The 13,100-nt window shown below is 34.4% G+C and overlaps 1 protein-coding gene across 1 annotated transcript in view; it reads right to left on the bottom strand.

Annotated features, from left to right (window-relative positions):
- pcdh15a (protocadherin-related 15a) overlaps positions 1–13,100 on the bottom strand; it is a 256,854-nt gene that overhangs the window by 147,317 nt on the left and 96,437 nt on the right. The window contains 2 exon segments of the mRNA XM_051918041.1: positions 6,318–6,473; positions 10,474–10,634. Coding sequence (XP_051774001.1) covers positions 6,318–6,473; positions 10,474–10,634 — 317 coding nt within the window.

Genomic DNA, 13,100 nt, shown 5'->3' on the forward strand with positions numbered 1-13,100 from the left:
TTTGATGAATAAAAAGTTAAAAAATATCAGCATTTATTTAAAATAGAAATCGTTTGTAACAATATACACTACCATTCAAAAGTTTGGGGTCAGTAATTTTTTTTCTTTCTTTTTTTTTTGAAAGAAATTAATACTTTTATTCAGCACGGATGTGTTAAATTGATAAAAAAGTGATAGTAAAGATTTATATTGTTAGAAAAGATTTATATTTTGAATAAATGCTGTTCTTTTTAACCTTTTATTCATCAATGAATCCTGAAAAAAGTATCACAGGTTCCAAAAAAATATTAAGCAACACAACTAGATTCAACATTGATAATAACTGAGTATCAAATCAGCATATTAGAATGATTGCTGAAGGATCATGTGACACTGAAGACTGGAGTAATGATGCTGCAAATTCAGATTTGCATCACAGAAATAAATTATATTTTAAAGTATATTAAAATAGAAAACCATAATTTTAAATTGTAAATATATTTTACAATATTATTGTTTTTTTCTGTATTTATTATGAAATAAATGCAGCCTTAATGAGCATAAGAGACTTCGTTCAAAAACAGTAAAAATAGTAATGTTTCCAAACTTTTGACTGGTAGTGTATATATATATATATATATATATATATATGGCTGACATGCTCATCTGTCAGTGGTGTTACACATAACTGAAGGTAATAGGAACCAATAACAGTAGAGGCAGTTAAAAAATAAATTGATTGTCAATATGGTGGAAGACATTACAAAGAGATAAACAGTAGCATTAATCTTCATATCGCTCATGACATTTTCAAAAAAATTCTAAAACCTTTTACAAATGAATAATTCTTGCATTATCTTTTGATCAAAAATGCTGGATTAATCACTTCTGCTTGTATTATTCTCATTTGCAATTTGCTTTGGAAAAGATTGTCTGCCAAACAAATAGATGAAAATGGCATAACAGCTAAAAAAAATAAGTAAAATTAGGGGAAAGAACTCTCTACAACAGTATTATAAAGTGGCATGTATATTTTTATGTTCTTAGAGACTTACTTACTTCATACTACTACAGTTTTAAACCATATATGTAACCCTGGACCACAAAACCAGTCATAAGTCGCACAGGTATATTTGTAGCAATAGCCAACAATACATTGTATAGGTCAAAATAATCGATTTTTCAAATAGTTGTATCGCGGCCAAATATTGTCCTATCCTAACAAATGGAAAGCTTATTTATTCAGCTTTCAGATGATATATAAATCTCAATTTCAAAAAATTGACCCTTATGACTGGTTTTGTGGTCTAGGGTCACATATGTTTTTTTTTTGTTTTTTTTCTATAAAACCGAATTCAGCCATTTGAATGTCTTTTCTGTTGTGATCACAATATGTAATGTCCCTTGTAATTTGTCATGTGCTGGAGAACCTCGTAAACACACCAGCTCGAAGTAATTGCATGTTACATTGAATAACTGAAGAGATGGATGGGATGAAGCCAAAACAATTTTTGGAAAACAACCTGACGATCTGGAACTAATCTCATCTTGCTTGGAATTCTGAGGTCGATGTTAGTATCTCTGAGGACTGAAATTCACATGTGAAACCTCTCTCTCCCACACATACAGTGTCAGTCTACAGTACACTGCCTCTGGGGCTCCAAATCACCCAGAAAACCCATGAACCAAGTCACGGCCCTTGTGGATCAAAAGCAACTCACATGATCACATCCGCCTCCAAATGCAGACACTACCTGATACATTTCCCTTCCCACCAGGCACCCCTCTGACTTCATCACTTCACTGTATTTATCCTCCCTCTCTTTCTCATTTTGCATGTACAGGAGGAGAGAGGCAGAAAGAAAAGAATGACAGCATATTTGACTTAAAGGAGAGGGGAAAGATTGACAAGCATAAAGAAGCCAAGCTTTTACACACCCCCAACACGTACGCGCTCACGGAAGTTATGCAAACGTATTCCAAATAAATGAAAGCCATTACATTTAAAAATAGTCCTCATATCTGTACTTCTAGAGAGGAGGGTCAAGCGTGTGTGTGTGTGTGCATAATTTTAAGTGTAATTTTGAGCCAATGCCAAGAGGGGATGGTTTTAGATCTGAATAACTGATGGTGTATGCCAACAGACTACACAATGACTTTATATATATATATATATGTGTTGACTGTCGACTTAACTCTCTGTTCATTCAAGAGTGCAGTTTTCTTGCCTGTGTTGATGTATTTCTTGTTGCTATATTTTTGATCAAATAAATTGCCTTGCATTCAAAATGCAGCAGTCAGAATCTGATAAGAGGAAACTAAATGCAACAAATCGTAAAAATTGACCATCTTTCATTGAAACAACATTAATTAAACAACATTTTATTACACTTTGATAATTGCCTTAATCTTTTAAACAACTGAGAAGATTGTGATCAAACTACATTTTATAAAAATCACCTGTCAAGTTTATAATATATATTACATTAGCATATGAGAGTCAAATTGGGCGACAGAGACTCATCTCAAGATCAATCATTTAACGGTTCATCTATAACCAAAATAATGAAAGAAAAGAACAGTCAAGAATAGAAAATTAATGAAATTATTCAAATCAGAAATGTCCGCCAAAACCAACACATGTTGAACAATGTGCACTAATCCGGTGATATTTTTCAGTTGGATTGGCATTTATTCTCTTTAGCATTTAGTGTGAAGTATTTCACTCAGTTCCCTGATCATTCCATTTCAATTTCAGTGTGAAGAACGAAATTATACTCACATGCATGTATTATGCACATTATCGTCTCTAACAGACAGCATATTGAAGCCACTCATTTTCTCCCTCTTCTTGGAAAGCAATGACGCATTCAAAACAACCGGTAGTGTGGGAAATACGTTTACTCCCTGGACCTCTGCTTCTCGTAAATACTACCGTGTATTGTGCACGTTACTTTTTGACAGACACTGATGTGTAAATTTGAAAACAGAGGGATCGTAAGATAATAATGATATATTTCTTAGCCAGCAAGTAATCAGCGAAATGACTGATGACCATGAGTGTGTTATGATGTTTTCAGTTCTAATATTCCAAATGACAGCCATCTTGAGTTTTGACGGATGTGATAATGTGCGTAAGGGGTGAACTATGTTTGATTTTTGAGTAATTATAAAATGTGCTGGAGACTTTCAAAATGCTTTTTGCGTAATTCATTATAATCATTGAACGGAATGAAGTTTATTTCGGTGTTACTCAGAGACTGAAATGTTTGGATTGTCGAAAAAGTTACATTCAGCTGTCGCAAATTCATTGACTTGAAAATCAAGTTATATTTTTTTTACCAGGAAATGAGTAAACAAAGTTGTTTTTATTGTCTCTTATGACCAGGGTTTGAAATGAACTTTTTCACTCACCAGCCAATTTGGCTACTAAATTTTTTAGTTACCGGCCATTCAGAACTTCTACTAGCGAAAACAAACAAACAAACAAACAAAAACAACATAAATAAACCAGATTAACTACATCACAGCTTATATAGGCTATATATTAGAGATGCACCGATGTATCGGCCAACAATCGGTATCGGCCGATAAAAGCTATTTTTATCACTATCGGCCATCGGCCGATTATATCCTGTCAATCAAAAGGGTGCAAAACGTGACTGCAACTCATACATATTGTGTGTGAAGAAAATCACTCGTGTTGAATTTCTTCTTCTTCTTGGCGGTTGGCAAACCAGCTTTTGTGTTGAATTTTAATGCATTAACAGTTTAAAAATAGTGACGCTAAAGCAGGCTCTTTTTGACCCTATGAATCACCCGTATTTCAAGCCAGGGTTGCCAGGTCTGTGTTTTTATTTTTATTTTTTGCTACACCAAATATTATTTGTAGTGCCTCCCATCCAATAATCGCAAAAGGCTTTGTGCTTTGTTACTTCTGATAAGAATAAAAGTTTCAGTTTTCAAATTCTGTCCATTTTATCATGAAATTCAAACAATAAATGGCGTTTTGACGCTCTTAAATGTGACGTGTCAGATCGCTGTAATGCTTAGTTCAGGCGGCAGCTCGGAGCGCGAGTCTTTTCTTCCTCTTCAATACAAGTTATATCTCGAAAAACATGAATGAATATCAAAGGTATGTTGAAAGATATAGCCTAGTACAACTTACCAGAATATATCACGTCTCATGTAATCACTTTATTTGTGTTTCAACCGCGGAAAGACGTCAATAAAACAGCTTGTGAACAATATGTCGCATCATGTCAAATTTACCTCAGGAATGTTTTCCAATGTTTACAGTTCCTTAGCTATCTACATATATAAAAAAACCCACTAGAGAGGAGCTTATTTACTGTTAATTATGTTTGTGTAAATTTGCCATGAAGACAACAAGTGCTTATGAAAACTACCTGTGATACTAAGTTTATACAAACGTTTCAGTTTTTATTTGAGTGTAATTATTATATCTGAAAATAAACAGCAGCTGAATATAAAACTTCTGTTGTTAATTGTAACCTCTAATATTGTAGTGAATGAAATGAGAGGGTTCCCTGTATAGTTTGCAACATTATTTGGGAGAGGTTTTTTTTCCTTAAGAAAAACCAAACTATCGGTATCGGCATCGGCACCGATATCATATACATACTGTATATATATATATAGATAGATACTAAATAGAATCTTGATTTCATACATTCATTTCTTATTCAAACAAAATCCTGTCATCCAGCTATCTCCTCCCTTCTTCTTTTATCCTCATCACCATTTTTTTTTTTTTTTTTTTTTAGGTGGACAGATCAATACAGTAAAATGTAAAAGTTTTTTCAAAGATAAAGGAAAAAAAAAAACATGTTTGCAGTTACTTAGTAACAAGGTCATAATCTGGTATATTTAATAAAAACAAGAGTAACACGAAAAATTCTTGCTTGTATTGTGTTACTTTTGACCCACCTGTGTTACTTCCGTACCAACTGAAGGGTTCGAAAGTAACAATGTGCAACTTATGTTCAAAGTGAAATTATGCTGAAGTCGTACTACATTTACACAAAATACCTGGTATTGATCGACCACACTTGTGAGTTACTGACCACAGCAAAAATATATCTCTGTCTAAAACATATATATATATATATATATATATATATATATATATATATTTAAATTAAGTTTTTCTGAAAAATGAAAAAGTTTTTCGCCCTTGCTCTCCTCTACAAAGAACACCAAACACCACGCGGAAAAAAAACAAACCTGTGGTTTTAGGATAAGCCAGGATCTGCTAAAGTTGTAGGATATTGGAAAATAATAATGTATTTTCTGTTAACCAAATGTATCGACACATTATTATGCTTCTTTTTAATCTTCGCTATTGCTTCAATGCAAATGAACAAGCGTGCCGTTTTTTGTTGCCTAGTAATGTGTTTGTTCAAGTAAGTCAGATATGCGCAGATTCTGCACAATGCGCTGTATTTAATATATCATGATGACTCACGAGTTGAGTATTTGCGGTAAATCTGTGCAGATTTGGCTTACACGAACTTCCCCAGCAAAGTGAGTAAACATAAGTAACCCGCCAAATTGGCTAGTGATTTGACAGCGTTACCCGCCACAGCTAATTTTTACCCGCATCTAGCGGGTTGGTGGGTGTTAATTTCAAACCCTGCTTATGACAAAAATATTTTATTTAAACCCATGAAAATGCAGATCCTGTTGTAAATAATAGTGAAAATCCCTTTTTAAAATTGTTATTCCATTATTACCCCATTATTACCGCAGATTTATATATATACTTACCAGAAGTAATTACAATTGGGAATGTATATACTATCGTTCAAAAGTTTGGGGTCAGTAAGATTTTTTCTTTAAAAGAAATTATTACTTTTATTCAGCAAGGATGCAATTAACTTAATTAAAAGTGACAGTAAAGTTTATATATATATATATAAATACATACATACATAAACTTATACATATAAACTTTACTGTCACATTGATTAAGTTAATGCATCCTTGCTGAATAAAAGTAATAATTTCTTTCAAAGAAAACAAAATTATTTTGAACGATAGTATATAAGAATATATTATTTTTATTATTTTATATTATTATTTTTTTAAAATATATTTCCAGCTGTAATTACTTTTGGTTCATTCATCACATTGCATTGTCAGATACAGTACCCACCACAATGCGCTGTTGTATACTGCATATTTTCTCAAATGAGGCAGTTTGTCCAGGTATCCCATGAATATAGAACATTTGCATACTATGCACATTAAATAGAAACTGAATTGACAGAAAGACAGAGAGGAAATGAGCCAGTGCATAAGTTATCAGGTCTCACCTCATTAACTGATACATAGTAACGAGGCTGCTGGAAACGAGGCGTGTTGTCATTTCTGTCCCTCACCACTATCCGTACTTCATGCAGAATAACCGTTCCCACCAGCTCATTGGTGCACTGAATCTGAACCACGATGGTGGTGATGTAACTGGGCGGCTGGAAGAAAGAACATAAAGGGGTTTATAAAATATAGAGAAAACAACTATTGTAATTGGATGCATTAGCAAATCATGAAACAAGGCACCTGTGGATTTGAGATTTGAGAGCATACATACGCAAATGGTAATAAATGGCAACACTACCCATTTGTGATATTTTCAAAAGCTATGACCAGTCATCAATAACATTTGGGTACCTGCCATTAGTAAAGTACATTAACAATACAGCCAATCAGCAATCTCCAGCAATAAGATGCCTGTATGTGTGAATACACAAGATTACATAACTGAATGTAACAATGCAAACAGGATTAATGTCAAGCCTCCTCATTTTCTTTTGGATAAATAAGGTGTTTGGCTGCAAGTACTCAGAAAAAAACAAGCAGTGGAGCTGTTGAGTGAAGTGGCTGAATCCCACAAAGCCTCCTGAAGAGGACGAGGGGGAGGAAGAGGAGGGAATGTCCTGTAATCATCATCCAATAGTGGCATAAGAGGCCTGTCACTACCACAATGCTTTTCAGACGAGCACACAGACACATATGCGGTGCTTTATAGAAGATTGGTGTAATGTACAGACACACAGTATAAGAGGGAGGAGATGAAGCACTTGAAGAAAAAGGAATGGGAGGAATTGCAATGATCATATAGTGGCTGTGGGAGGAAAATCTTCTGCCTTTTCAGTCTTTTTAATGGAAGCAATGGCTGTTCTTGTACTCTAGAACAGTAGACTCTGAGAGCACAGTCGAATAAAGCAAAAAAACTAAAAACAAAAAGAACTTTCACTGTTGTTAGTTTCACTGAAACCATCCTTGTTCACATTACTTAAAAACTCATATAACTACATGAACGTAATTTAACTGAGTCGTTTCTACTAAAAATGAGTATTGTCAGCTTTACTTAATAAGTGTTTGTTCAGTCAGCTTAACATTGCTGAGTGAAACACAAATTAATGTTGACATAACTGGGCAGTTGATCTGTAGTTCCCAGCATGCTTTGCAAGGGACTGCATTATAAGAGTAAATTTAGGGATTAAAGTGATATTTTATGTGTTTTTCAGTAAAGGGAAAGATGCTGTTAGTTTATGTTAGTGTTTAATGTTCAGTTACGTCAAACATTTACAGGAGTTTCTGTAATATTTTTGAATTGTGTGGTTACCATTATGCAGAAGACTGGCGCCTGTGTTTAGGCTGTGAGCGCTCATATGCGCATGTTTATAGGATGGAATTCCTGCTCTCAATTCAATTTTGTTCAATTAGTTTTTTTTTTTTTCGTTGTTGTTGTTTTTTTTGAGTGCATTTTGTAGAGCAAATAGTTAATTTAATAAGGTAATTAAGTCAATAAATGTATTCACCTTATGTAATAAACTTTTATTATCATTTTGTATTTACTCAAATAAATTTTGTCAGCTTTACTTGAATTTGTTTTGTTCATACAGCTAAATTCTTATTTGTACAAATTACTCAATTGCGTAGAACCACTTTAGACTGCTTTCTTAAGTAAATCCAACAATTCATTTTTGAGAGAAACCTATTTACTCACATTCTATGAATCTGCAATTACTGTACTGTGCTGTCAAAATCAACATGTTAATGCATGTGATTCATTTTTTTCAGTTTAATGCTTTAAATATTTAATGTAATTAATGCAGCATCAGTTTTTTCTTCATCCTTTAGCTAGCATTACATTATATGATCATGCTATCATTTATTCAAGTGGTATTAAACCACTCAAGAGCGATAAGACACAAAAAAGAACTTAAATCGGCCGCATTCAGTTCTCTTTCGCGCTTGAAAGGACAAAAACAAAAATGGCCTAATAAACTTGCTGCTCTGATGTCTGTCATTAACTTTAATCAAAAAACAAAAGAAAAAAAGAAAATATCATCAAAGACTATTGAATAACACAAGATGCATCACTCGTATTGTTTTGAATGGGAGAAAGTGCAACGCGCAATATGGCGGAATAAGTCCCGCCTTCTAAATAAGAGCCAATCGCTGATTGGTAAAGACATTGCGTCACTGCAGCGACCGTTAGAAGCTCTGGTTCCTATGGAAACAGTCAGACACACACCTCTGAAATTAGACGCGCATTTAGGATTGCGCATGCGCATTAGCTTGATCTAGTCTGAAAAATAAAATTTTTTGTCATGATTCGAGCGTTTAGAAAGAAAATTTATGAGACAGTTGTTGTCAGATTTCATTGGTAATTTCAAATATGAAATTTAATTGAAAGCTTGGCAAACAGCTTTGGAGAATTTGATGTTTCCCCATTCAAAGTGATAGGAGCTGAACTTGCATGCCTGAGAGGCGTTTTAAAGATGGCCGCCGAGTGAAATGACTTGTCTTAAAGGGACTTTGATATCACTCACTGCTCTTGATTGAATAATTTTTTGTAGCTTTAATAAGGATTAATCTATATTTATTTTATAATTTCTGCAGTGAAGACTGTAAAGTGTTTGATAACTTTATTCAGTTTCTATATATTTCCTACCTGTTAGATCAAATATTTAAAATATACTGTCTTTATGTTGTTTCTACATTAATTTGGATATTAAATTTTAAATTATTACAATATATTAAAAACTTTAACGTTACGTGCGATTAATCGCGATTAATTACAGAAAAAATGTGCAATTATTATTTTTTTATATTTTTTTAATCGATTGACAACACTACTGTAAATACATAAAGTGCAGTCAAAAACATTATATAACAACTTTAATAATTACCATCATCATCCTTATTCTCATCTAAAAGATATTTAACATGTAAAAGAAAAATGTTTAAATATATTTTAAATACTTTTACTTTAGAAGCACACTTGCATTAAGATTTTGGTAAATAATGATAAATTATTTTAATTTTTATTATGGTAAATTATTTTTAAGCTCACAAAATGTTATATTTATACTAAAAAGAAATACTATTATTATGAAAAATAATAAAAAATAATCTAAAAAATACATAATATTAAAAAGAAAAAAATGTTGAAATATATTTTAAATACAACAAATGTACTTGAGAAGAACTTGTTTGACACAAATGGTAAATTATTTTTAAGCATAAACCTCACAACATTTTGTTATATTTATAATAAACAAAAACATAATGATAATAATAATTATCATTTATTTATTACTATTTAAGATATAATCTCTGACATAATTCTTAATATCTCATGCAATTTTGAATAAGTATATTTATCTTGATTTAAGGATGTTAAAATATTTTACTAGAAAGACTGAAAATACTGAGTAAGAAAATGTTGCAGTGCTGTGTGGCTGTCATGGTCTTATTACCGTGACATGTCGGTGTGCTGCAAATCAGGACGGGATTTATTGTAGCGCTTGTTTGTCTTAGAGACTTCAGGCAGACTTCCATATTATATATATATGTGTGTGTGTGTGTGTGTGTGTCTGACCGTGGAAACTTTACACTGGACCTCAAGCAATGTGGATTGTGTGCCTCTCCTCTCTTCCTCCAGACTCTGGGACCTTGATTTCCAAAGGAAATGTAAAATTTACTTTCATCAGAGAACATAACTTTGGACCACTCAGCAGCAGTCCAGTCCTTTTTGTCTTTAGCCCAGGCGAGACGCTTCTGACGCTGTCTGTTGTTCAAGAGTGGCTTGACACGACAGCTGAAACCCATGTCTTGCATACGTCTGTGCGTAGTGGTTCTTGAAGCACTGACTCCAGCTGCAGTCCACTCTTTGTGAATCTCCCCCACATTTTTGAATGGGTTTTGTTTCACAATCCTCTCCAGGGTGCGGTTATCCCTATTGCTTGTACACTTTTTTCTACCACATCTTTTCCTTCCCTTCGCCTCTCTATTAATGTGCTTGGACACAGAGCTCTGTGAACAGCCAGCCTCTTTTGCAATGACCTTTTGTGTCTTGCCCTCCTTGTGCAAGGTGGTGTGTGTGTGTGTGTGTGTCAGCCAAAAGACAACAGCAGCAATATGTTATTTTTGACAGAATGTGCGTGTTTGTTTACTCACGTCGCGGTCCAGCACTCGTCCGGTGCTGTTGAGATACAGTCTCTGCAGTGCAGGGTCAAGGATAACCCAGTAATCATAGTTGTCCAGCAGCGTCAAGGAGATGGTTCTATCTGGATCCTGAGCACGACCGTTGATCTGCATGTTTTCCACTAAAACGGTACCTGACAGAAAAAGATTGGCAGGAAATGGTTTGGTTTCCAGGTGCATGATGGAATATTGACCTCCTCAAGTAATATCTAAGTACAACTAATTAATGTTTATAATAATAACGATTTCCTCATTAATAAATAAAAGTTGTAAATCCCCATTCTGTACAGATTCATTAGTGTCCTCTTTTGGTTCATAAATATCTGTGTATGAGAGGCTGATTATGTAAGAATGTGAAGGTCATAATTTCAGCATGTGTTAATATATGGTTGGCTGAGTTTTCGCCTCTCCTCCAAGATAATTACACTTCATTTTATGCTTCAATGTGTTGCAAATTATTTCAACTCCTTTTGAATCCCTGCAGAAAAACACAAAATAATCGGTCCTCACAGAGCAAAAACCATTATCCAGCGCTATTCAATTAGAGTTCCAAGAGGTCCAGGCTCTACTTTTCCTTCCAAACAAAGGTCCGGACAATCATAACAACTATGTTTGTAAATTAAATGAATATCCTAGAAATATGCATTTGCACTGGAATGAATAACACTATTTGAGAACCACTTTTTGAGATAACATTCACCTGAGAGCCAGTTTAAGATTTTAAAGGGGACTTAAATACAGCCTAGAAATGCCTATGATTCATTGTAAATGTTTAGGTTGGCAGCCACAGCACTTTGCAAAAAGAAAGTAATAAGAAATCCTGAAAGTAGTTGATCTAGTCTCTCCAAGCATATAATCTGTACAGCATAAAAAAAACTAACTGCACTAAAAACTAAATCTACTCTGTAAAACAAATGCTGCATTAAATTTAAAGGGGAAAAAAATATAAGTGCAAATAAAATGCTGCATTAAATCTTGAACCTTTTCATTGTCATGTCATGTAAATGCACCAAACATTAAGTAAACAAAAATTTTATAGATGAAAATCATCATTTATGGACTTCCTAGAATATTTCTGAGTAGCAATGCAGAAGTTATTCTGAAATTAATCAAACTTACCAGGCAGGAATCAAAAGCGCCCCTTTCAAATATTATCAACAATAATGTGGTAAATAGAAGAAAATGCTTTTGAATTATAATTAATAAGACAACGTGTACAAAACAGTAAGAAATCACTCAGAAGTCCTAAAATTCCTGTTTATTTTTACGTATCTGCTGCCAGACAGACATTGCCATAGCGCATTACTACGGGTTTGCATCTTGCTTTGCACTTAATTCACAACCACTATTCACTCATTTTTTGCTTATTGCTGTAATTGTTCTGCTCCCTGTAAAAATATATTACAAGGAGTTTATGTTAGAAGTTGCACATTCATAACTGTGACCAAAGTGTCTATTTACAAAAGCGAACCGTGGACCATGTAACACTGTGTCTACACCAGATGCGAGCAACATGCGACAAAAGCAAATAGAACCCATTATAATCAGTGATGCTGTCTACACTGGATGCGACGTGACAAATACCCAACAGTAAACTGATGCCCCGTTCTATTTCTGACGTACTCCAAGTTCAAGTAGTGTACTCACGCTACTTCTGATACAAAGGACAAATGGATTTGCAAAGGTGTGGACAACTTCTAGCTGTTGCAGTGGGATGCAATGCGACAACTGTCACATCCGGTGCATGTGCAAGGCTCTCTCGGTGATTGCCAGTGTGTCGATTCAATTAAAAATCCACATATTTGTTTTAAAATATTACATAATTGATGTGCAATGCCCATCATAATACACCAGCCAATCGTGATGTGGCACAACAAGCTCAAATTTCATTGGACAATGTGAAGTGGAGTGGTAATTTCCCCGTTAAATGTATTTCTGTCATGACAACTCTTGGAGAGTTTGGCATGGTAATGGGTATGACAATGTTGTATGTTTGGTCTTGGCAGAATTGATCTGCTACACTGCTACTGCTGCTTTTATTGCTGCTGTGGCTGCAAAGCAAGTACGGGACTTGCTACTGCCAATACATACACGACACACTGCTGTGAGCAAGTAAGACATGCTGCTGCTGTACAATATAACGTACATGAATTACCCGTAGCAGATCTATACAGGTGGAGCTGGGGAAGGTGGAGGGTTTCTGAAAGCACGCTGCACTGCTAAGGCAAATGCTACCCATGTATTTAAGTTTGAGCACACAAGCTCATTGGCTACTGATACAGCAGGAACCAATCAGCTGTGTTCTATATATAAAGATGTGATTATGAAGAGTTTCATGCCAGAACTCTCTATGATCCAATTCTAATAATCATTCTTGGGGACTTTAACAAAGCAAATCTGTGAACTGTGAACTGTGAACTGCCACAATACAAACAAAATGTTACATGTCCCAACAGAGACAGTAATATTCGGGACCACTGTTACACCACAATAAAGGATGCATATCACTCTCTTCCACATGCAGCTTTGGGGCTCTCTGATTACTGTCTAGTCCATTCCATCCTACAGGCAGAAACTGAAATAAGCTAAACCTGTAATAA

This window comes from Ctenopharyngodon idella, chromosome 13, assembly GCF_019924925.1.
Source record: "Ctenopharyngodon idella isolate HZGC_01 chromosome 13, HZGC01, whole genome shotgun sequence".
Classification (NCBI taxonomy): Eukaryota; Metazoa; Chordata; class Actinopteri; order Cypriniformes; family Xenocyprididae; genus Ctenopharyngodon; species Ctenopharyngodon idella.